The sequence below is a fragment of the Carya illinoinensis genome, chromosome 15 (genome assembly GCF_018687715.1).
Source record: "Carya illinoinensis cultivar Pawnee chromosome 15, C.illinoinensisPawnee_v1, whole genome shotgun sequence".
NCBI classification, from domain to species: Eukaryota; Viridiplantae; Streptophyta; class Magnoliopsida; order Fagales; family Juglandaceae; genus Carya; species Carya illinoinensis.
In genome coordinates, this window is record NC_056766.1 from 31,813,104 (window position 1) to 31,835,605 (window position 22,502).

Here is a 22,502-nt window from a genome sequence, read left to right on the forward strand (position 1 = left end):
TAACATCGCACGTATTGTGTGCATTTAAACGTGAATTATTAAATAAAAAATAATATATTTTATTAATTAATTTTATAAAAATTGTTAAGAAGTTTTTTTTTTCTGTATTTATTTTTAACACCTTTGATCTATTTATCTATAACAATTATATATAAATATTGTGTGCATTTAAGTATAGATTATTATATAAAAAATAATATATTTTATTAAATAAATAACTTTTCCATCGAGATCATGCATTCTTCTCGTAGCTCTGTTTTCTTTTGTGTTTATTATAGTTTAGGTTTTACTATCTTATTATTACCCATTTATTATTTATAAGCTATTAGAAATTTTTTATTTTTTATTATTTTTTTCAGTATTCTTTTAAAAAAAATTAAAAAATATATATAATTTTATTAATAATCACTTCCTTAATTATTAATTAAAATTAAAAATTAAAAAAAATTAAATACAAAAAAATAATAAATAAGTAGTAAAATGATAATAACCTTACCATTTTCTAATAAAAGTATTGGTAGCTGCTTTTTAGATTGATAGGGCAAACTATTACCACGTTACAGTCCAAGAATCACGCTATGGCAGTTGGCACCCACTCATTGTGTTACAAGATAAGATTGAATGTCAGCTGCCATAGCGTGATTTTTGGACTGTAACGTGGTAATAGTTACAGCGCTTTATTTGATTATTTAGTTAATTTTTTTTTAATAGTTAAAGAAGTAATTTTAAATATATTAATATATTTTTTTATTTTTTAAAAATATTTAAATATATCATAAAATTTAAAAAAAAAAACGATACTATTACAATAGAGTAGCACCGCTCCAAAAATATATCACTTAGGAACACATTTCCCATATTTTATCCGATCAAGTTAAGAACACATTTTTTATAAAATCAATCTATTTAAAATCACATCTTCATTTACTACATAAAAAAAAAAAAAAGTTACCTAAACGGTTAAATGGAGCACTGGTACAACAAGGAAACTGTTATTACGTCACAGCCCAAGAATCACCCTATGCAGCTGGCACCGAATACTATCTTGTAACGCAACGATGATGCACCATTTCCCTACCCTCCTCTTGCTCTTTAAGAAGACTTTCTCCCTCGCCCTCTTCACACACTAAGAAAGGTTAGAGAGAGAGAGACACAGAAAGTTGGGAAAACAGAGAGCGAGCAGAGGGAAAAGAGTAATTGTAACTCAGGTGTGAAAGATATCGTAGGAAGTGAGCGAAAGACTACGTCGACCCGGCCTCCATCCCCACCTCTCATTGACATGGCAGAACTCAAGCTCTGGTCTTTCTACCGAGCACTCATCGCCGAGTTCATCGCAACCCTCCTCTTCCTCTACATCACCGTAGCCACCGTCATCGGCTACAAGAAGTCCGATCCCTGTAACAGCGTCGGCCTTCTCGATGTGGCTTGGGCTTTGGAGGCATAATCTTCGTCCTTGTCTACTGCACCGCCGGTGTCTCTGGTAAAACCTCCATCGCTAACCTTGAATTGATTATCACCTCCATTTATAATATTTAAAAATAGTGAATGCATTTCTGTATTGCATTCATGCATTGGATGCCGCCACATACTATATTCATATTTAAATATCTGTTCTCTTTTGTTCATCCTTCATCTTCTCCTCTTACTTCCGCTCCTCTTTGGCATCAGAGCCCTTTTTCGGCTCTTGGGGATTAATAGTTCATAACTACTTCTCTTCATTTCACTTGTCTTGTTGTTCTTCAAACCAAAGACCGAGTTCCTACTCTGTCTAGTTATCCTCAGACTTATCAAGAGACCTATTATTTTGGAAGACCCATTACTAGGAGAGCATAGGGCAATTAGACGCCAAGGTGAGATAAGATATGAGAGTACCTATGACTTCTGAGGTGTGATGCACTGTTTTGATTAATAACAAAATGAGTAGAATGTTTAGATCTAATTCAACTATTAGTTCCAAGACTGTACCCCTGATATCATTAATGAGGAAGACTTTTCTGTTGAAGATACTGATTCTGTTGATTTGAATCGATGAACTATTCCACCGATCCAACCAAACACTATTTACCAAACAAACTGGTTTCAGTCTAAATTTAGAATTGAATTGAAAGTTAAAATTGTTGAACAAACTTATGCCATTTTAGCTTCCCAAGAAAAATGTTGTCTTTTTAACAGGAAATCCATACAAAATTTCCAGTCAAAAGGATACAAGTTTTTACATATTGGATCTGTTCAAGTTGCTGTCAAACTTTTAACAAGGAAAGGCATCAACGCCTCTATTTTACTTTGTTTAAGAGATGTTAGGCACAACCAGTTTGAAACTAGCATTCTTGAAATGATTATTCAATCTTCTTTATTCAATGGTCCTGTTTATTTTGATTGTTTTCCTGATTTACCTCTTGCTTTGGATGATTCTAGGATGATCCTAACATTTTAAAGGTTTTAACTTTAAATATTGTTACTTCTGGTTATGACATGGTCAAAGGTAGTAAACCTCTTGCTATTATTTACTGTATTTATTACAAGGTTTTAAAGGCAACTTTAAATCCAAAAGCTGTTTTAAAATTCAATTGTTTCAAACCAAGATCAGATTGTTTCAAACCAAGAAAATTCAATTGTTTCAAACCAAGATCAGATTCTTTGGTTATGATATTTCTAAAAACAAAATTAGACCCATCAACAAGGCTATAGAATTTGTTGACAAATTCCATGATGTCATTTTTGATAAAAATCAATTACAAAAATTTCTTGGTTCACTCAATTATGTTGTAAAATTTTATCAAAACATGAGTAAACAATGTAAATCATTGTTTTAAAGGTTACATAGTAATCCTTCTGTTTGGTCAGATATTCATACTAAATCTTGCTAAACAAATCAAGACATGTCAAAACTCTTCAATACCTTGGTATTCATACTTTTGATTCCTTCAAAATTGTTGAAACAAATGCCTCAGACATCGGTTATGGTCGCATTCTGAAACAAATTGTTTCACCAGGCTCATCTGAACAAATTGTTCGATTCCATTCTGGAGTTTGGAATTATGCACAGCATAATTATAGTACTATTAAACAATAAATATTAGCTATAGTACTATGTATTTCCAAATTTCAAAGTGATTTATTAAACAAAAATTTTTTATTACGCATTGAGCAAGAGTGCTAAATATGTTCTAGAAAAAAATGTTGAAAACATTGCATTAAAACATATTTTTGTCCGATTGCAAGCTATTTTAAGTATATTTGATTTTGATATTGAATATATTAAAAGTTCAGACAATTCTATTCCTGATTTCCTTACTCTTGAATTCTTGCAGCAACAATGAGCAAGAAAAAGGACAACGGAAAACAGATCGTTGTAGCACCACCAAAACCTGTTTCAACCAAACCTGCTTCACCTAAAGAATTTGCTAATAGATTTACTACATTAGGTAGTATCTCTAAACCTGATTCATTTGCTTCAACTCTTTCCACCACATATGATCCTTATGCAGCTTTTGCATCTTCAAAAACTGTTTACATCAGAAAAATGTGTTCATGGAATCTGTTCTATATTGAATCTAACCGATCAATAGATACAGACCCATACAAAATTGCTACCAGATATTTTCCCCCAAACTTTCACTGGATCCCGGAGAATCTAATCAAGAATCTCCAATATTACTTCAGTATTCTGATTCACACTGATTCCCTTGTTATAAAACCAATCTATGATAAAACTGACAAATCCAAACTACTTTATCATAGTGCTTATATTTCCCAACTCATCACTGAAGAAGATTGGGGTGCACACCCCTCTACTTCTAAAAAACTCATTGATTCTGATATAATCTACAATTATTATGATTATATCGATGCCTGGTTCAAATTTATGTTATTCCAAACCCCTGACATGTCTCATTCATGGTTTCTTAACTTTGATCAAAAATTCAAAGGAAAGTTTCCATTATGGTTCAACAAATGGTGGCATGAATTTGGCCTTATTCCTGAAATTTTCCCTAAAGAGCTTCAACAAGCCTTCAAATGCTTCCAAAATGAAATTCCTGCAAGATTGGATAGATATATGGCAAAATTTCCATATTCTCTTCACTTTTGCAAATGGTTCAGAACTCCATGGATCTTAAAATGGTCTTATGAGAAAAATGGAGATATGTTAATGAGATACACTTTTGTCAAGTGGTGGGACAAGTTCCCTCACATGCAAAACATTATTAACACTATTATAAAAGAGTTCTTACAGACTGCTCCAGATCTAAAGAATTCTGAAAATTTTCCTGCTATTTACCGATCATCAACACCTGGAGATTCGCTAATCCAGGTATCAGCTGTTTCAACAAAAGAGAAAGCAACTGCTTCCTCTTCTGAGAAATCTGTTAAATCCTCTAAGTCCAAAAAGAAGAATGTTCTTGCAAAAAAGGATCTGATTTACTTGCTTCAACAATCGGTGAAAGAAGATAATTCTGACTCAGATAATTCAGAAGCATCTTCAATAGCCTCATAGAGTAACTGCTTTGGACACGATTCAGAAGACATCTAAGACTATCTGATGACTGATCCAATCTTGCTTCACAGGCTGACAACTCAAGACATTGAATGACAGCCACAATTCTTCCACGTGGATGAATACACTGTTCAATCACGGACCAATACTGTTTACTATTTACTTTCGCTGTAATGCTTTCACTATTTACTTTCACTGTATCATTTTAATAATTGTATACAGTGCTTCATTGCTCTATAAAAGGAACGCCTAACTTCAAACTTAGGCAGAACTCATTAGGGCATTTGCTTCACGACTCTAGGTATCATTCCCAGAGCCTCTTCTCTCTCTCCTTTCTTCTTTTCTTCTTCATCCCTAGTCTCTCCACCTGTTGTAATCTTGTTTACTTGTAACTTGTTTATATTCAATACAAGTTGTTTACTTTCATTATCATTTTAGCATACATTTACACAGGCAGGTTCTATCGCCTATTCATTTTTGCAATCATGTTTACATTTTTGTACAGCATTCATGCATTGGACAGCTCTGCCACCACATACTCTGTTCATATTTAAATATATGTTCTCTTTTGTTCTTCCTTCCTCCTCATTTTTAAATATTATAAGTCAAAGATCAAATTGAAGATTCCAAATATTTGCAAGCGGGCATGTGCATGCAAGAGTACTGTTTATGTAAAGGAGGGACAGGGGAGCTCATGTTGGGACTCGTACCCCCACATACCCCACATACACAGTTTCTGAACATGCCCCCTTGCTATATCAATTTCTATACTTTTGGGTTCTTCTTTATTGATTTTCTTGAGTGGAAAACAGTCTTTCCTCTTTCTTTTTTTTTTCTTACAATTTTTAGTGTTTGTAGACCGAATTTAGCACATCAAAGTGCATAGAAAGGCACAAAAGGAACATCCTCAGTTCTCTCCTTTCTTTGACCCACATCTCTGTAATTACACCTCTCGTGAAGGATTTATCAAACATACAGAGAAGACGACCACTTCTTCCATGGCCTTACAAGGAGCTTCTTCCTCTCTCCGGTCCTCTTCTTCTTCCGTCCGTCCATGGACTCATGAAGTATTCTTGAGCTTTAAAGGTGAAGATGTTCGTCAAAAATTTATTTCTCATCTACACCGTGCTTTGAATGAAAGGGGAATCAACACTTGCATAGACGACAAGCTCAAAAGAGGAGAGGAAATCTCTCAGACACTATTTCAAGTTATCAAAGGGTCATTGATTTCTATCATTGTACTATCTAAAAACTATGCAGAATCTAAATGGTGTTTGAATGAACTATTGAAGATTTGAGTGTAAGGAAACAGTAAAAGAAATTGTTCTACCTATATTTTACGAAGTAGATCCATCAGATGTAAGACATCGAAAAGGAAGTTTTGGAAAAGCATTCACTAAACTTAAAGATAGGTTCGAGGGCAATGAAAAAGTGCTAAAATGGAAGGCAGCTTTAAAAGAACTAGCCAATATGTCGGGGTCGAATTAAAGAATGACAGGTATTTTGATTTCTTTGAATATAAATATATATATATATATATATATAAATATATTTATGTGTGTGTGATGTTAAAGCAAACTTTTTGAAGAAAACTCAAACAATTTCGACATTGATAAAGATATGATACTACCGCATTAATTTCACCTTAGTTTATTGGAGAAATTGAGTACATAAAAAATACAAATTTAAATCTAGGAATAAAACAACTAAATGAAGTGGAAAAAAATAATTAAGAAAAAGGATGGGGATTTTTTTATTTGTTATTAGGTGAAATCATGCCCTTATAAGGAAAATAAAACAACTTTAAATAAGAACTGCTTTTTAGTTGCAATTTGTTTCTAGATATAAAGATTCATAAATACTGATCTCAATTATAAGTTTTAGATTTAAGGGAGATCCGAGAATGGACAAAAAAAAAATTAAGAAGTACTTTGTTTATACACACAAGAGAATGAAAATGTAAGTCTAACAAGGGCACAAGAAATGTACAAATTAATATATAAACATTCAGATTAAGGAAGGAGAAAGGCTACCCTTTGACATCGTAATCTACTGATATCACTTTATTTTGAAGAAAAAAAAAATGAAAACCATATATTATTATTATTATTATTCATGTGTCATTTATTGTGAAAAGCACTCTTACTCGTTAATTTATCTTCTCTGTTATTTGATAGGAAAGAGTCAGAATTTATTGAGGAAATTATTCAATTGGTCAACTCAAGAATAGTAAACCAAACACATCTAAACGTTGCCAATTATCCAGTTGGGATAGAGTGTCGTAAGCGAGACATTTATCAGCATTTAAGTATTGAAAGGAAGGATATTATACATATTGTAGGGATATTCGGTATCGGTGGAATTGGTAAGACGACTATTTGAAAAGATATCTATATTCAAATTTACTCTGAATTTGAAGGAAGTTGTTTCTTGAAAAACGTTAGAAAAACTTTAAAACAAGTAGGACGTTTGATTAAGCTGCAAGAAATACTTCATTTCCAGATCTTAGGGAAAAAAATTGGATATTTATGATGCTGATAGAGGAATGAATGTGATTAAGCACAGACTTTGCTCTAAAAGGGTTTTACTAATTCTTGATGATGTGGATGAGTTGGTCCAAATTGAAAAATTAGTTGGAGATCGCGATTGGTTTGGTTTGGAAAGTAGAATTATCGTGACAACAAGAGATCAACAATTACTAAAAATCTTTGAAGTTGATCCAAAATACGAGTTGAAGCTCTTGTATGAAGATGAAGCTCTTCGGCTCTTTAGCTTGCATGCTTTCAAGAAAGAAGAACCACTTGATGGGTATGTGGAACTCTCTAAGCAAGTAATAAAATATGCTCAGGGCCTTCCACTGGCTTTAACAGTGCTAGGATCGGATCTAAAAGGTAAAAGTAGACCTCAATGGAAAAGTGCATTGGAAAAGTATAAAAGCGTTCACCACAAAAATATTCACTACAACATAATGGACTTCTCCCAACGACTATAAATTGCTGGAAAAAGTCAAAATCCCCGCCGACTACATATTTCGGCGACTACAAACTCACTACAGGTTCGCCAGTATTATTCCTCCACTTCAGATATACTACGACGGTAGCGATTTTTGAATCGCTGGTAAAGGATTTCGTGGTTTCAAAATCCTTTGCTAGCGATTGAAAAATTGTTGGTAAATCATTTTCCAATGTTTTTCAATCCCTTCCAAAGGATTTCGTGGTTTTTTGAAACTATTGACGGCGATTGAAAAATGGATAAATCTGAAAATCAAATTTTAATAACCTAGTAACCTAGAATTCTTACTGGGTTTCTAGTTCTCATTTAAGTTCCTCCATTAATCCAAATGTATCTGATTGACATGATCAACTAATTATCCATACATCAACAAAAATATCTAAAACCATTCTATTCAATTCAATAATTTCTAAATGCGTCAATTCAACCAAGCTCATATATATTTTTATACTGGGTGGTGCATTATACTGATCATATCAAGTATAAGCTGACCTACTAATTATATAATAGATAAATATCACTATTATAAGTTATTTGAAGACTCTACTATCACTAAAATAAACAGCTACTAAGTTCCACATGTCTATTTAAGTGGGACTTTTCATCAACAGTTGCACCCACAGTCCTACATATCACTTTTATCAAGAAAGGTGGCGACTTGAAGATAGCAAACTGACATTGTTGCTGCTCAGCCCAAGCAGCAACTAGCCATATCACCCCACCAAATTAATTACTCTTCTGATCTTTTGCATGAAGTCAGAACATCCGTATTGTTCGATGCCTAATGTAAGAGTGAAAACGAAACAATCATTACTAAAGCAGGTGAGTTATTTTACAATGACATGAAATATAAATGTTTTTTTTTTAAATGAACGACAAAGTTACGATGAATCATGGAGACACAAGATGCATTCCCTAGCTAACGCTTACCTGGCTCTTGTTGCCCCATCATATCGAAAATACACAATAGAAAATGCCTGCAGTATGAACATCATGAAACTGGTTAGGCGTTTGTTATCCCTGCTTTGTTTTTATTATAATAAGCCATAGGAGTATAACCTTCATAAAGATTGGAGAAAAGAATTGTGAGAGAAATGGCCGTTTCAACTTTTTCAAATCATAGATGCAATGCAAGGAACGATGAAAAAAAGCTTATAAATTATCCAAACATGACTCATGATATATCTGCTCACCTGTAAGTTCAAGAGGCATCTAATGCATAATCCTATAGTCAAAACAGAGTGCCAAAATTAAAGATGTCTGAAGTCTAAACACGCATGTAAAGAGTATAGTAGCTATCTTCTGAACATTTCCAATAGATGGTTTCCATTTTTTAGTGAAATAACAGATGGCAATAGCAGCAGTCACTAAAATGAAAACATGGAAGCAAGAGTGGGGAAATCGGTTTAGGCCATTGAAATATATAAGATTGTAATAAGCCGTATCTTATTATTCTTCTCGTGGTCTCTGTGTCAGCCTTCCAATCAGCAACCTAACCATAATGGTAAGGTCAAAAGAGGCATTGAGTTAAATATTACAGATTAATTGACAGAAGAAAACCCACCAATTTTGCTCCGACCTCGGCCAACTCTTCAGCCTCCCTGTTTCCAATTGGAAAAAAGTACATTTAAATAAGTGAGTGTGAACCAGGATTAGAATCCAATACAAATATATTTGAGATGAGAACTCATTTTCATGATAAAAGCAGCAGACTTTGAAAGAATGAAAGAAATAAATCATTACCCTTCCTCGGTAAATCCATCCCATAAAGACCACAGCCCAAACCCAAAGAACAACAATGTTGTGATGTGATGAGTCCATTTACGAGAGATCTGCACATTTTACGATCAGAAAGCTTTTGTGGAATAGAACACAAAAGACAACACAGGGGTCCAAGATCTGTTTCAGATTACTTTAGAAGATACATGCACTTGATTAGAAGTTGCAAAGCATGTGATTAAATAGGTCCTCATCAATATATTCAACAAGACCAACAAAGATTTAAACACAAACGTTAGCATATGAGGGCACAGATACCGGAAAGAAAAGAACGGTAGGAATAGAATGTGACGAACTCCTTAAATACAATGATACATGCAATTGCTAACAATTAACATAAAGGTAAAGCTTTGAGATGTACAAACTTGGACAAAGGAAACAAAGAGATTCAAAGAAACAAAAAAACAAAAAAACCAAAGAATATATCACTGCTGTGAACTGTAGTGTTTCCAGAAATATTAATGAAATTGAAGTTTGATTGGAATTAAGAGAAATTTTTTACCTTGAGTACTGGGTAATGTGGCATCCATTTGCAGATATATATATATATATATATATATATAAAAAAGGCAAAAAGATGTTAATAAAAGTAAGTAAAGAAACATCCGATGAGTAATGTCTAGAGACATGACAAACCTGATTTGCATCTTGGGTATGCGTTCCAACGGCTTCGACGAGAGCATGAGCTGGTGCAACTTTCGTAAGCCAAGAAGGAACTTTGCTGCAGAAAGATGTTGAGATTAAGAGTATAATATCTGTAAGTCTATAAGTTATGACATTCTATTCAAAGAAACCAGAGAACTCCTATCAATAATAAAGAAAGCAGAAGTAAAGTGGATACCTGAATGCCAAGTATGGTTTAGGAATCAAAATTTGAGTTCAGTATGCAAAAAATTAACAATTTTCTAGGCATGATCGGCTCAACAGAAATAATAGAACAAAACCATTTGCGTATTCAATACACAACCTATGGGATTACAACTTATTTTCTACTACATTATATAGCATTTTTCATCACTCAAAATTTACCTTTGCAGACGATAAACTAGTGTATTGACCCGTTCCATACACATTATCTTCAAAGGGTCTGCTCTCTAATACTTCAATCCCTTCAGTACTAGTCGTGTTCTTTTGCTGCATCTTCGTCACTATGTACATCTGTGCTATCCCGTACTGCAATATGAAGTCAAACGAATTTGCTTTTGAAAAGGTTAAAACTTTAAACAGAAAGAAATCACAATGCTGTCAGAGAAGAGATTGGTATCACTGTGACTGAAATGTTAACATCGTTTGTGATGTTTACCTCTTCCAGCGAAACGGGCATGACAATCCGACTTCAGAACATCCCCCATCGAAAGTTTTTACCTTTAGACAAATACAAACATTTGGTGTCAAAATTCGCCAGTATATTGGCTGATATATCCCCACTGATTGTTGTGAAAACGATCTTTGAGGTTGCACTATCTAACATCAAGTGCTGTGGGTGCTTACTATCAGAACATTATTGGCCTAAAGTAGTCATGGAGAAAAGTAACCTAATGCCACCTTATGTTTTCAGTAACAACTGCAGAATTGTTGGTCTGTTTATCAGCAACACAATTTCGGCCAGCTTGTTGATTATGCTTAGTATTATCACATAATCACCAATCACAACCTTGAGCATGAAGAGGTGTTGATGATGCTCGCCAAGGTTTCAGCCAATTTTACACACCTATTTCCTTCAGTATTTTTTACAAGGTTTAGAAAGATAAACCCAATGCGATAAAATACATTTACCCTATGAGCAGTGGGCTACTGTTTTGAATGATCCTTATTAATCGTGAACAAGACATGTCCAATAGGAAGAAATTCTATGGAAACTCGCAAACTCAAGAAAAATCAATATCAGCCATTTCTAGCCGAACTGGCAAAATATATTGTATGCACAACAACAGAGAAAAGGAAGATCGGAAAGTTTTCCCTCTTTAGGCCATTACCATATGCCTGATATTCCTTTTTTTTTTTTTTTTTTTTAAGTGCCATATGCCTCATATTCTTTCATTATCAGTGCCATATGCCTCATATTCTCTCATTATCTTCCAAAATATACAATTTCCAAGCAAACATAACATATGCGAAACTAACTAATTATCTAATATTGTTTGACATTCAGCATATGACACAAAACAATTAATATTACAAGTATAAAAAAAACACTTATCAGAGATCGATCGGAACTGCTTCTTCAAGCATAAAGAAATTAATATACAAGGACTAGTTATTTTTAGAAGAAAAGTGTGACTCTTACAAGATTTGGAGCAGCCCAGCCAACAAGAGCAGAAAGAACAGTCATTTTCAACAAAACAAGTATGTTTCTAGCTCATTGGGGCTTTAAAAAGCTTATCAAAGATCAGAACTAAAACCATAAAAACTAAAGTGAGACATGCAAAATACCCACTTACAATCAAAGATGAGAGGCAACTGAACAAGACTTTGAAAATTGGGTGACGCATCTGCAAGGATCTTAAAACAACCATCACAACGTCAGGAAATGAGAAGAACTTAGAAACATCATCCGTGTCAAAGAATCATTGAAGTGTAAATTGGGGTTTTCACACGGCTACCTAATCAATTGAAATTCAAGAATATTCAACTATGATATTGTGATAAGTATAAACAATGCCCAAATTCCAATCACAGCTACTGCCTTTTTCAGGCCTTTGCAGTTCATCTACTAACCACTCTTTTTGCAAAATTTACCACAGTATTTCCCTAATCAAGCAGGGGATAACACATGGATTTTAAATATTGAGATAAATAGAAAATATGCCCAACTTGTAAATCTGACTTTCAGTATTCTTATTGCAAGAGGAGCTTCATTTTGTGATAATTAGGCTCTATGATTTCATATGGTGCTCTTGGGTAGGGTGTGAAGACCATCATACAAAATTGTCTTGCAACAATTACATTGAAAGAAGTTAAACATTTGGTGCTCAGATGACCTTGAAAATTCTATTTCCATTAATATATTGCAGATCAGCAGAATTTTTGTCGGTAATTTTCCTACTTAATTCTCCCGTCTTTATACATCATAATCGAAATAGAACTATTATCCCATTTCAGAGCTTCCTTCTGAATTCAAATACCTTAGTCATTTCTATATGGGTGCCTTTATTATCGCCCAACACTGTTTTAATTAGTCTAAAGACAACCTGTAGAGAGACTAACATTAGCGGTTTTAACCCAAAACAAAAAGTAAATCTACCCAAAAGCAAATTATATTCAAAAAACTTTTCACCCTACCTACCCACAAACCTGAATGCAAAATTCCAATCAAACTTTCAGGTTTAGTGTTGTACTTTCAAATCCCCCACTTATGCCCACCAGCAACAATCTTTGGTATCCTACCAGAACATGCTAGGGCAGTAAAGGTTTCCTTCTCAAGAAATTTGTTAGATTCTAAAGAATAATTTTATTACATTTCCATTTTTTAATATGAATAGACTAGGGAGAAAATGGAATATACAGTGGTGCCAGCACTATATAATACTGATGTATATATAGTAGTACTTGATCATGGTCATGCTATATCAATCATATATATTACTTAAACTGGTTGATAACAATATCCTTGACATTATAAACCTCATCCATTTGTTTAGACATAAGAGTGACGAAGATCATGCAGTTTCAAGTAGAAGCTGGGTACCATTGAGACTATATTATATATATATATATATATATATATATGCCTGATATATGTAGTGGTGCTGATACCCACCAACTTTTTTTTAGAGTGAATTTATATCTTGGGAGAACTTGAAAGAATATTGATGATCTAGTATGACTCCTACCGTCTATTGATACAAATGGAAACAATTAATATGTCATTTTAATCTTCAGCCAAATCAAGACCAAGTCTATTTGAGATCTACAGAGAGTGCGTGTATGTAGTGTGTGTCTGTCTGTGTGTGTTTTTATGTTTATTTAGGGAGCAAAAGTGGTTTACCATAAAAGCTGTAGACTTTCAATAAATATCCCTACTAACAATATGACCAAGGAGCTAACTTATGAAATGTTGCATTGTTTATATTTAGAGTAATGCTAAATATAAAGTACTTAAAAGCATGGAATTTTTTTTAAAAAAAGTGTAACCTACTCTAAAAAAAAAAATGTCTATAACATATTATAATGTAGAAAATATAGAATTTATGTGTCTATGTATGAGTTATCAGTGTCCTAAATGCATGATGCAAAGTGAGTACTCTTTTGCTGATCACGGTTTTTAAATGATTCAAAGACTCTTCTCAAGCATATTAGTGATCATGAACTTACAGTAATCACAAAAGGGTAATCATTCATCTTTGTTAAAAACTTAAAAAGTAATGATTGTAAAATGTCTAGCTAGCAATTAATCGAACATTTCAATTTCACTAACTAATTTCTAACACCAACATGTTTAGCATAATATATATATATATATATTTATATAATTTTGTCTAACACTTATAAACAATGCTTAATTATCGCTTCAAAGCCCCCTTAGTATAAACTAAAGATTCTTTGCCCAATCCTAACATAGAAATGGATCTGTATGGAATATAAAAAGTAAAATGATGCAGATGAATCTTTTATACTATCTCTTTTATACTTCACAGCAAAATCATACCTATTTAAAAGAAAAATAAATAAATAAATAATTTGGACCTTTTACAATTTTTGCAGGCTAGGAAAAATGATCACAACAAAACCAACAACATCACCACCAGCACCATCAACAGCGGCAAAAACAAACCAATAAAACACAAATCATCCATGCAACAAGAAAATATAAACCACCAAGAAACAGATGAGAACTCAGAAATGTCTGGGACCGAATCCAAGCAATTGATACAACCAACGTACCTAAGGTAAAGCAACAATCAAAACCCAACAATCATTGAAAAACGAGGAAGCTCGATCAATTAATGGAACAAAGTGAGAAAATTAGATAAATACAACCCTCAGAGAAGCACATATTTCAAATAAAAACCCTAGAAACTCGCTGCATAGACCAAACTAAGAAACTGGATTAATTAATGGAACATAGTGATAAAATCAGATAATTAAATACAAACATCAGGCCAGCAACATAAATTTAAAAACACTAAAGCCATTATAGACCATTTGGAAAATCTAGCTTTATCCAATTATTGAGCTGCAATTTTCACTCTCAGAATGGAAAGTGACCATCTATTTAAAATTAGTTCCCAGTTTCTTTTATTTGTTCAATTTGGATATAAAATAAATGCACAATACTGGGATAAAATAGAAGCGCATCTGATTTATAACTTGAAGTGAATGTGGGTGTGTTTGTGAGAAGCAAAGAAGGAGAAGGGCCTTACCAGCAATCGGCAACTCAGAACTCCAAGAACTCCCACAACATGCGTAGCACCAAACCCACAAGAAATCTGCAGTGGAGAGAGAGAGAGGGTCTACTGTGAAGGCCCTAGGGTTAGGGTTCGAAGTCAGAGGGTAGAACGAGGGTAGAACGAGAGAGAGAGAGAGAGAGAGAGAGAGAGAGAGAGAGAGAGAGAGAGAGACGAAGATGATAGAGGAAAAGGCTGATTGAGTCTGGTTCAGCTTCCGTGGGAGGAAAATGGGGTGGGGGTGGTGTGGCGAAAATGGAGATGCTGTTCGGCTGAAATGGGTGGAGTAATGGTGCTCGTGCGATCTTGGAGAAGGGAGGAACAAAGAGAAGTAGAGAAGGAAAGGAGGACGAAAGAAATCGGGGGGGGGGGGGGGGGGGGGGGGCGGGGGGTGGAGGTATCGGGGGAAAGGAGGACGAAGGAAATGTTCCTTGATATCGCATTTTTCTTTTAAGGGAGAGCCTTTGGCTAATATCTGGAAAGAATAAATATTGGGAGTAACCCCTGTTTGAGAATAGCCGAGCACACCACACGTGGCATGGGTGAAATGACCAAACTCTCCCCAGAGGACGTTCCCTCCCTCAGTATTGGCAAACATTTCATTTTGAGAAATGTAGCTCGAGCTCCGTTCCCTCTCTCGTTCCGTGATTAGAGCCAATTCTCCCGATCTCTAATCCTTCAGGACGTACCCCAGAGTCCTCTCACCCGATCTAAATCCAAACCCTAGAACGGAACAGAATCTAAGCTCACATTCCCATGAACAGATTAACCACCAGTTCGATCCAAATCAGTCTTTGAGTTTTAAGTTCTTCACCTTCACCATGTCGTGCTTAGCCCTCTCTCTGCAACCGGCCAACGGATCCGACATCCTGCTCCAGACTCGCGAGTGATTCCCACCTGCTAGAGCCCTCGTCGCTCTCTCCGCCTTCGGCCAAACCCGCCTCGCCTTCGCCGCCTCCAAACACAACAACAGTCCCTCCACCTCTTCATCCTCTGATGCCGACGCCGATACCATCGCAGCCTCTCTCGGCGACGACCCCCTGGCCGCTTCCAGTGGCCAGGTCATCGTCGACGTCGAGAGCCGCTACCGCGTGGTGTATCGTCTCGGCTGGTTAATAGTATCGCTTGGCATTGGCGGGGCTCGAGGTTACGCCGTTGCCTCCCGCGGAGGCGGACCCAATCGACGTATATTGGAGTCGAGGGATTCGAAGGAGATTTCGGTGGAGTAGCGTATGGAAATGAGAAGGCGGCAACCTTGGATGATTCATTTCAAAGGCTTAATGATGCGCCTTTCGGTGGAGGATTGGATGCTTCTGAGTTTCTTTTGGGTCCCACAAAAGTATCGAAACCTCAAGGTCTTGGTGGGCTTGAGTTGTTACACACTGGGCAGAGTGATGCCCCGGCGGTAGCTTCTGCTGCCGGTGTGGGAGCAAATGCTCCACTTGATGATCTGATGAAGAAAACAGAGTATTTTTTCCTCAAATATCGTCTACACTTGTCATTGATTTTTCGTGGGCTATGGCAGTGTATGTTCATTTCTTTCACAGGGTAGATAAAGGAAGGAGAGAGAACGGTCTGCGTCAATAAATTAACCAAAAAATAGAGGGAATATGAATAAACTTTCTCCTACAAATTTGATCTTTTCTTGCAAAAGACGGGGGACACTTTCTTCCATACTTTTCACAAAAGAAGGTAAAGAGGGAACTTAAAATGACAGATAACAGAAAGATCTCCATTTTCTATACCCTCCTCTGAATTTTCATTTTAATTTGGTCTTCGCAGACGAGGTGGCGCCGGCGAGGGGGGGTCTTCGCAGATTCAAAAAAATTACCGGTTGCTCTGTTATTTGGTTTCCCAAGGACCGGCAGCTCTGTCTAGACGAAGTACTATGCTCGATGTTTCTGGGCAGAGAAACGGGTCGCCGGTGGTGCTGGGCGGAGGAACCTGTCATGCGGGCGACGAATGGGGGCTTTCGCGGGAGGATTTCGAAATCGAAAATGGAAAAAGCAAACCGTCCTGACCCCATCAAAAAAACGGACTTTTAAAAAAAAAAAATATTAGATGCCACGTATGGTGTGCAAGTGTGCTCCTGCTACAGTTGTGGATCCGTAGCATTGCTCATCTGGAAAATATTTGACAGGTACAATTTTTTTCAGGATGATGGTATTGACAAGCTTTTAAAAAAATGCCTTATTACTATTGAACGTGAACATCTTTGGATGCATGACTTGCTATAAGATATGGGTCGAGGAATTGTTCAACTAAAATCACCCCTTGAACCTAGTGAACGTAGTAGACTCTGGTTTCACAACGATATCTGTGGAGTATTGGAAGAAGGCACGGTAAGAGTAAAAAAAAAACTCGAGTTTTACATTTATTTCCATTTTTAAAAGTGGAATCAAGCAGAAAATTATAGCCTTATGAGTTAATATATAAATATATATCTATAAATGAAATATGTAAACATATATATATTATATCCTGTAAATCAAAATGAATTTGTAGTTATATATAATGTATCATTCTGTTTAATTAAGATTAGTCAAAAGTTTCATATCTAAATGTCCTTTTTCATTTCCATTATCCTAACATTTCAATAGTGAGAAAATACTAGTTATTTTTAGAAAGTTGATGCTTAACTTTATGCAGTAATTTTGGTAACACTTTTGTGTATTCTCCTGCGTACCAGGGCACAAACAAAGTTGCAGGCATGATAATAGAAATGCCCAAAGGCAAGGACGTGATAAGGTTGAGTCACAAAGCATTTGAACGGATGAAAAACCTTAGAGTGCTTATCATTCGTAATGCAAGTTTTTCAAGTGGACCTAATTATCTCTCCAATGAATTAAGAGTACTTGATTGGATTGAATATCCGCTACAATCCTTGCCACCCAATTTCCATGGAAATAAACTCATTATCTTTAAAATGCGTGATAGCTTCATCAGGGAGTTAAGCTTCATCAAGTTTAAGGTATCTACAATTATAATCTTCAATAACTTTGTTTCTTTAATCTATGTGCTAAACTCCTTTCATTTTTTTTTACAGAATATGACAATTATGGAATTCTGTAATTGTAATTTCTTAACAAAATTTCTAGATGTTTCAAGCATCCAAAATTTGAAGAAATTGATGGCCATAAATTGTAAAAATTTAGTTGAGGTGCATAATTCCATTGGATCCTTGGAGAATCTTTGTCACTTGAGTTTTTGGGGATGCTCTAACTTTCACAGCTTTCCTGAAATTGGGTGTGAAATGAAATCTTTAACTACATTATCTCTAACGCAAACTACAGTGGAAGAACTATCATTATCAATTAGCAATCTTACTAGACTTGAGGAATTACAACTAACTTGGTGCAAAAACCTTAAGCGTCTCCCAATTAACATTATTCATTGGTTGCAACATTTAAAAAGTCTTGGGATATTTGGTGATAATCTAGAAAAAAAAAAGATGGGGTATGATGGACAATCCATTCTAGCTATTGGGTCTACAGCAATTGAAGAACAGATTTCATCGAAAGAAGAACAACTCCCGGAATTGGCGCCTCCAACGAATTCAAGCAATGGAAGCAGTGCATTACAAGTGTTGAATCATCAGAATTGTTTACAATCAGAATCAAATTCCTTTCCAATATCATGTTTCTTTAACATGTTTTATTCTTCAGACAGATTGACTCAGTTAGATCTATCGGAAAGTAAAATTGTTAGCCTTCCTACAAGCATAAGAGGATTTGTTGCACTTAAGAGAGCTCTACTTGTTGTATTGCGAGAAACTTGAAGAAATCGTAGAGCTTCCACCAAATATATAATTGGTAGATGTTTGGGGATGCAGGTTATTAGAAAGATTTCCTGAAGGATCAAGAATAATGGAATTCAATGGAAGCCACATCAGCTCACTATATCATATTAACTTGAATGGCTGCGACAAAATGGATGAGAAGACTTGGAATTATAAAGTGCCAAATTTGATTACTGTGGAAGGTATATATGTGTCTCAACCTCTCCCTCTCTCTCTTTGAATTCGATATAGGATGCATGACTTTAAAATAAATGATGATGATGATATTGTTTTAACAGGGACATTATAATGCCGCTATGTTTCTGGAAAATGAGATTCCAAAGTGGTTACAGTATCATAAAGAATTTTTAGAAAATGAAATTGCTGAGAGAGGGGCTGATGATGTCCAATTGAAAGGAAATGAAGAATGGGTAATAAATATTGAGAGGCCACACCATTTGGAGGAAATAAGCGGAATTGCAATATATCTCGTTACATTTTTTAACGAAGATCTTAGGCATGATAATTTTGATCCTGATGTTGAAATAACGGTATCCGCTCAAATTGTGTATGCCATATTGATAGTGAAGAATGTCTACTTTTCTCTAATGAACTTCCAGCTTCTTCTGATACTGATGAACCGGATTATGACAAAGGCGTAGACCAATATCGAGTATGGATGTGGTACTCTGATTTAGAATCATTTGAGGTAAAGGTTTTGGACAATTTGAGGGTTCAACTTTGTATTCCTCCCAATCCTAGGGATCCTCTTTGGGAACATCTTTGGTCACGATATTATTATATAAGTTGGGGAGCCAATGATTGAATTAAATCATAGCCCAAGTGAAATTTCAAGGGAGATTTTGGTTTGTTCTCTTTGGTCTTATATTTGCCATTCATTTATTAGCTCAATGATTTTACCACTCATTTATTTTTGCATTTTCAAGAATGGATAAACCTGTCTTTATTTCTTTTGTAGATTTTGATAACCTGTCTTTTCTTTTCTAAAATGATCATTTTCAAGAATGCCAAGTCGATGCTAATCATTTATGAAAATTCTGTGGTAACCATTAAAAGCTCAAATCGTGTATGCCAACTCGATACTAATCAAGGGGTATATTTGTCTAATAGTTAGGTAACGAATAAATGATTTAGAATCATTTGAGCTAAAGGTATCTTCAACTTCCTGGTGATGGTGCTCTTTTGCGGATGCCATATTATAGGAGTTGGGGAGCCAATATTGTATACAAGCATGAAAGTAGAGCACATAAAAGAAGAAAATTGGATTGAATTAAATGATAGGTCAAGTGGACTTTTGCTACTATTCCTTTGGAATTTCAGGTGAGATTTTCCTTTCATTTTTGTTTGTGCTCTTTGGTCTTTAAGACTTGATTTGGTATGGAAAGAACAAGAAACTAAGAAGTTTGGTAAATCTTGTAGCTGTAGCAGGATTTTTCTGTCCATCCAAATCAAAGGACAAATAAGAAACTGAACACAGGGTGTTTGATAAAATGCCTCTTGAGAGCATGGACAGTCTACTGTTTCTATTTATAATATGCATTGCATCAATATAAGAGACATTGTACCGTTGGAGACTTGTGTCTATACAAGGTAACTTGCGGAAATGAAATAATACAAAGTTGAAAAAGTTAGAATTAGTTGTTGCATGGATTGGGGTTGCCATATGGGTGACTGGGAGAATCTTTAGCAAATGGCGATGCGTTAGCCATTGTGGCTATTGCCCTAAGAGATGGGTCTTCATTTGGTAAGTCTTCATTTTTGGATATAGCCTTTGATGGATTATTGGTGTTATTAGAAATTGCAGTAAAAAAGATGCATGCCTTGATAGAGAAATACGAACTTAATAGCCACATCAGATGGATAGTAACTCAAACTGATAGATATCTTTATGGAGAGCTATATAGTTATATTGCTGATACAAAAGGAGCTTTTGTGCAGCCTGCATTTTACGAGAATTTCGGTCTAACAGTCATGGAGGCACACCTTTGCAACAGATCAAGGAGGCCCAGTAGAAATTATTGTTGGTGGAATCTCAGGCTTTCACATTGACCCCTGAAATGGTGATGAATTGAGCCACAAGATTGCTGATTTCTTTTAAATGTGCAAGGGGGATCCTGAAAACTGGAACAAGATCTCCAAAGCTAGTCTTTGGCATATAAATGAATGGTAAGTAATTTCACGACGGGATATAGAGAACTAACCGTGAGAATTTCGTTTGACAGTTGGTTGTTCTTACGCATTGCAGCTACACATGAAAGAGTTGTGCAAACAAGCTGCTGAACATAGAAGCAGTGCATGGATTTTGGAGGCAGATGAACTAGGAACAAAAGTTAGCTAAACAAAAACATATCGACATGTTCTACAATCTCCTGTTTAGGAATTTCAGAATGATGTAACTCTACACAGTACACAATTTCACTTTCAAATTCAAATCTTACCTCTACACGGAATTATTTGCTTTCATTTTCGCTGGGTTCTCTCCTCTCCTCTCAATCTCAGGCCGAATGAACCTCTCATAGTCGCAGGCCGAGAACAAACCTCCTGGCGTCGTCGAAGGGCGAACGAACCTCTCTCGACGTTGTTGAAGGGCATGCAGACCTCTCCCGGCGTTGTCGAACGGCGAAGTCAAACGCACCAGACAGGCCGAACGAACTCCTCCACTCCCAGCGTGAGAACAACGGCGTCATCGAAGGTGAGATAAACACCATACCCATTCCCGAACCTCTCTCCCACACTAGCTCTCTCTCTCTCTCAAGCAAAACTTGTTCGCTGTGTGAATTTTATTTCGGAATTTGGAGTGACTTATGAGTAAAAAATGTATTTTTGCTATATAGATTATCAAACTCTCTTTCTTGTCCAGCACTATATTGGAAGATTGTGATCTTCTCTAACTTTGCTATCTACTTTGCTATTTTGTGCTCATCCACGTATTTTAATGGAAATATGTGAAAACCCGATTGGTAATAAGGGTTTGTGCAGTTGAGTGTTCTCCAGATTTTTAGTTTTATCGAGAGAAGCGCTAAAAAATTTTTGGGCTATACTAACCTTTGGACCCTGGTACTTGCAAACTATTTGTGTGGGATTGTATTTACCCTCTATTGGGGAGTCCTGCTTATGGAGTGCTTCTGATGTACCAATCAAATATGGGGATTGGCAAGATAGTTTTAACTTTTGCATAGTTTTTTCTTTGAGTTTATCTTCAATAACAGGAACCAAGTAGTAAGAGTTAAATGTAAACATTTAGACATAACTTCACTTTCTTTCTGGGATGAAATTTACGTTTTATATTATCAAATAATTATGTTGTTAATGATTGATCCTATTGACTGAATGAGAAAGCTGGGAGTTTTACATGGCCATATCAATTTGTTGTTCCATTTTTGACATAAAAAGTCCCCCAGAGAGGGGAAAGAGGGGGGGGGGGGGGGGGGGGGGTGGGGGCTCCAGCTACCATCATTTTATGACAACAGAAAAACAAAAATGTGTCTGTATTTAAGTCTCTAATTGTTGTGTTTCACCATCAGGTGATCAAATGGAGGAGGCATCACCAACTCCTGATTCATTTTGGAGCAAGATATCCGCCTTTAGGACGATGGATTGGGAAGCATACAAGAAGAAGCCGATCTCACATTAGATTATTCTATTTCTAGGCACTGCAGCAATGAGGGTATACTCCTCACAAGCATTGCAGCCGTTATATTATTAGATGAACCCATGAGAGGTTTCAAAATTCTCTCTCTGATGGTTACCTTCTGGGGATTTGGCTCATATATATATATGGCAGTTTGTCGTTTGGTAAGGATCCATCATGACAATGGTTCTTGAATTCCCTTCTAGTCATTGTTTTCTTTGTTGAAGATTCATTGGGGTTAATTTATACAATATTGTTGGGCAATTCTAGACCCAACTTATGAGGGAATTATTTGTAATTGGAGAGAAGTGTACTAGCAGTACCTTTGCAATATAATTAGTTTTCTTCAAGATTTTGTACCTTGAATACAACTTTAAAGGGAGAGGAATTTATGCAAGG

At 35.6% G+C, this 22,502-nt stretch overlaps 3 protein-coding genes across 15 annotated transcripts; 2 read left to right on the forward strand and 1 right to left on the reverse strand.

The window, feature by feature from the left end:
* Positions 1–1,032: 1,032 nt before the first annotated feature.
* LOC122296563 (disease resistance protein TAO1-like) lies at positions 1,033–22,453 on the forward strand. 5 transcript variants are annotated; one of them, XR_006238586.1, is made up of 4 exons: positions 1,033–1,480; positions 17,363–19,792; positions 20,411–21,164; positions 21,997–22,453. XR_006238586.1 is itself a non-coding variant. In XM_043106365.1 (3 exons), the coding sequence occupies exon 2, from the start codon at positions 3,317–3,319 to the stop codon at positions 4,493–4,495; it is 1,179 nt and encodes a 392-aa protein (XP_042962299.1). In that variant the 5' UTR covers positions 1,054–1,480; positions 3,312–3,316; the 3' UTR covers positions 4,496–4,532; positions 4,593–4,927. The 5 variants fall into 5 exon arrangements, 3 of the variants coding, with proteins under 3 accessions (XP_042962301.1, XP_042962299.1, XP_042962298.1); XR_006238585.1 differs by lacking the exons at positions 20,411–21,164; positions 21,997–22,453 and adding an exon at positions 19,892–20,109; XM_043106365.1 differs by lacking the exons at positions 17,363–19,792; positions 20,411–21,164; positions 21,997–22,453 and adding exons at positions 3,312–4,532; positions 4,593–4,927 and having other exon boundaries at positions 1,054–1,480.
* On the forward strand, positions 7,041–7,487 carry LOC122296821 (disease resistance protein Roq1-like). Its single transcript, XM_043106619.1, has one exon. The coding sequence runs from the start codon at positions 7,041–7,043 to the stop codon at positions 7,485–7,487; it is 447 nt and encodes a 148-aa protein (XP_042962553.1).
* On the reverse strand, positions 7,930–21,053 carry LOC122296564 (phosphatidylinositol transfer protein 2-like). Of its 9 annotated transcripts, none has more exons than XR_006238592.1 (12): positions 20,911–21,053; positions 20,674–20,745; positions 20,456–20,524; positions 11,728–11,788; positions 10,590–10,651; positions 10,316–10,459; positions 9,923–10,007; positions 9,789–9,796; positions 9,251–9,339; positions 9,072–9,108; positions 8,438–8,999; positions 7,930–8,288 (listed from the first exon to the last, which is right to left on the reverse strand). XR_006238592.1 is itself a non-coding variant. In XM_043106368.1 (10 exons), exons 3-10 carry the CDS (start codon positions 10,608–10,610, stop codon positions 8,264–8,266), a joined length of 456 nt encoding a protein of 151 aa, XP_042962302.1. In that variant the 5' UTR covers positions 10,611–10,651; positions 11,728–11,788; positions 20,456–20,586; the 3' UTR covers positions 7,930–8,263. The 9 variants fall into 9 exon arrangements, 2 of the variants coding, with proteins under 2 accessions (XP_042962302.1, XP_042962303.1); XR_006238591.1 differs by having other exon boundaries at positions 20,674–20,748; positions 20,911–21,052; XR_006238588.1 differs by lacking the exon at positions 20,911–21,053 and adding an exon at positions 14,650–14,715 and having other exon boundaries at positions 20,674–20,816.
* Positions 22,454–22,502: the final 49 nt, after the last annotated feature.

Bases quoted from the DNA above. Each gene is read 5' to 3' on its own strand.
- LOC122296563 (XM_043106364.1), top strand. From the start codon at position 3,317: ATGAGCAAGAAAAAGGACAACGGAAAACAGATCGTTGTAGCACCACCA.
- LOC122296821 (XM_043106619.1), top strand. From the start codon at position 7,041: ATGAATGTGATTAAGCACAGACTTTGCTCTAAAAGGGTTTTACTAATT.
- LOC122296564 (XM_043106368.1), bottom strand. From the start codon at position 10,610: ATGCCCGTTTCGCTGGAAGAG. The intron at 10,460-10,589 runs GTAAACATCACA...TTCATATTGCAG, and splicing joins TGCCCGTTTCGCTGGAAGAG to TACGGGATAGCACAGATGTA. The intron at 9,109-9,250 runs GTAATGATTTAT...AATTGGAAACAG, and splicing joins GATGGATTTACCGAGGAAGG to GGAGGCTGAAGAGTTGGCCG.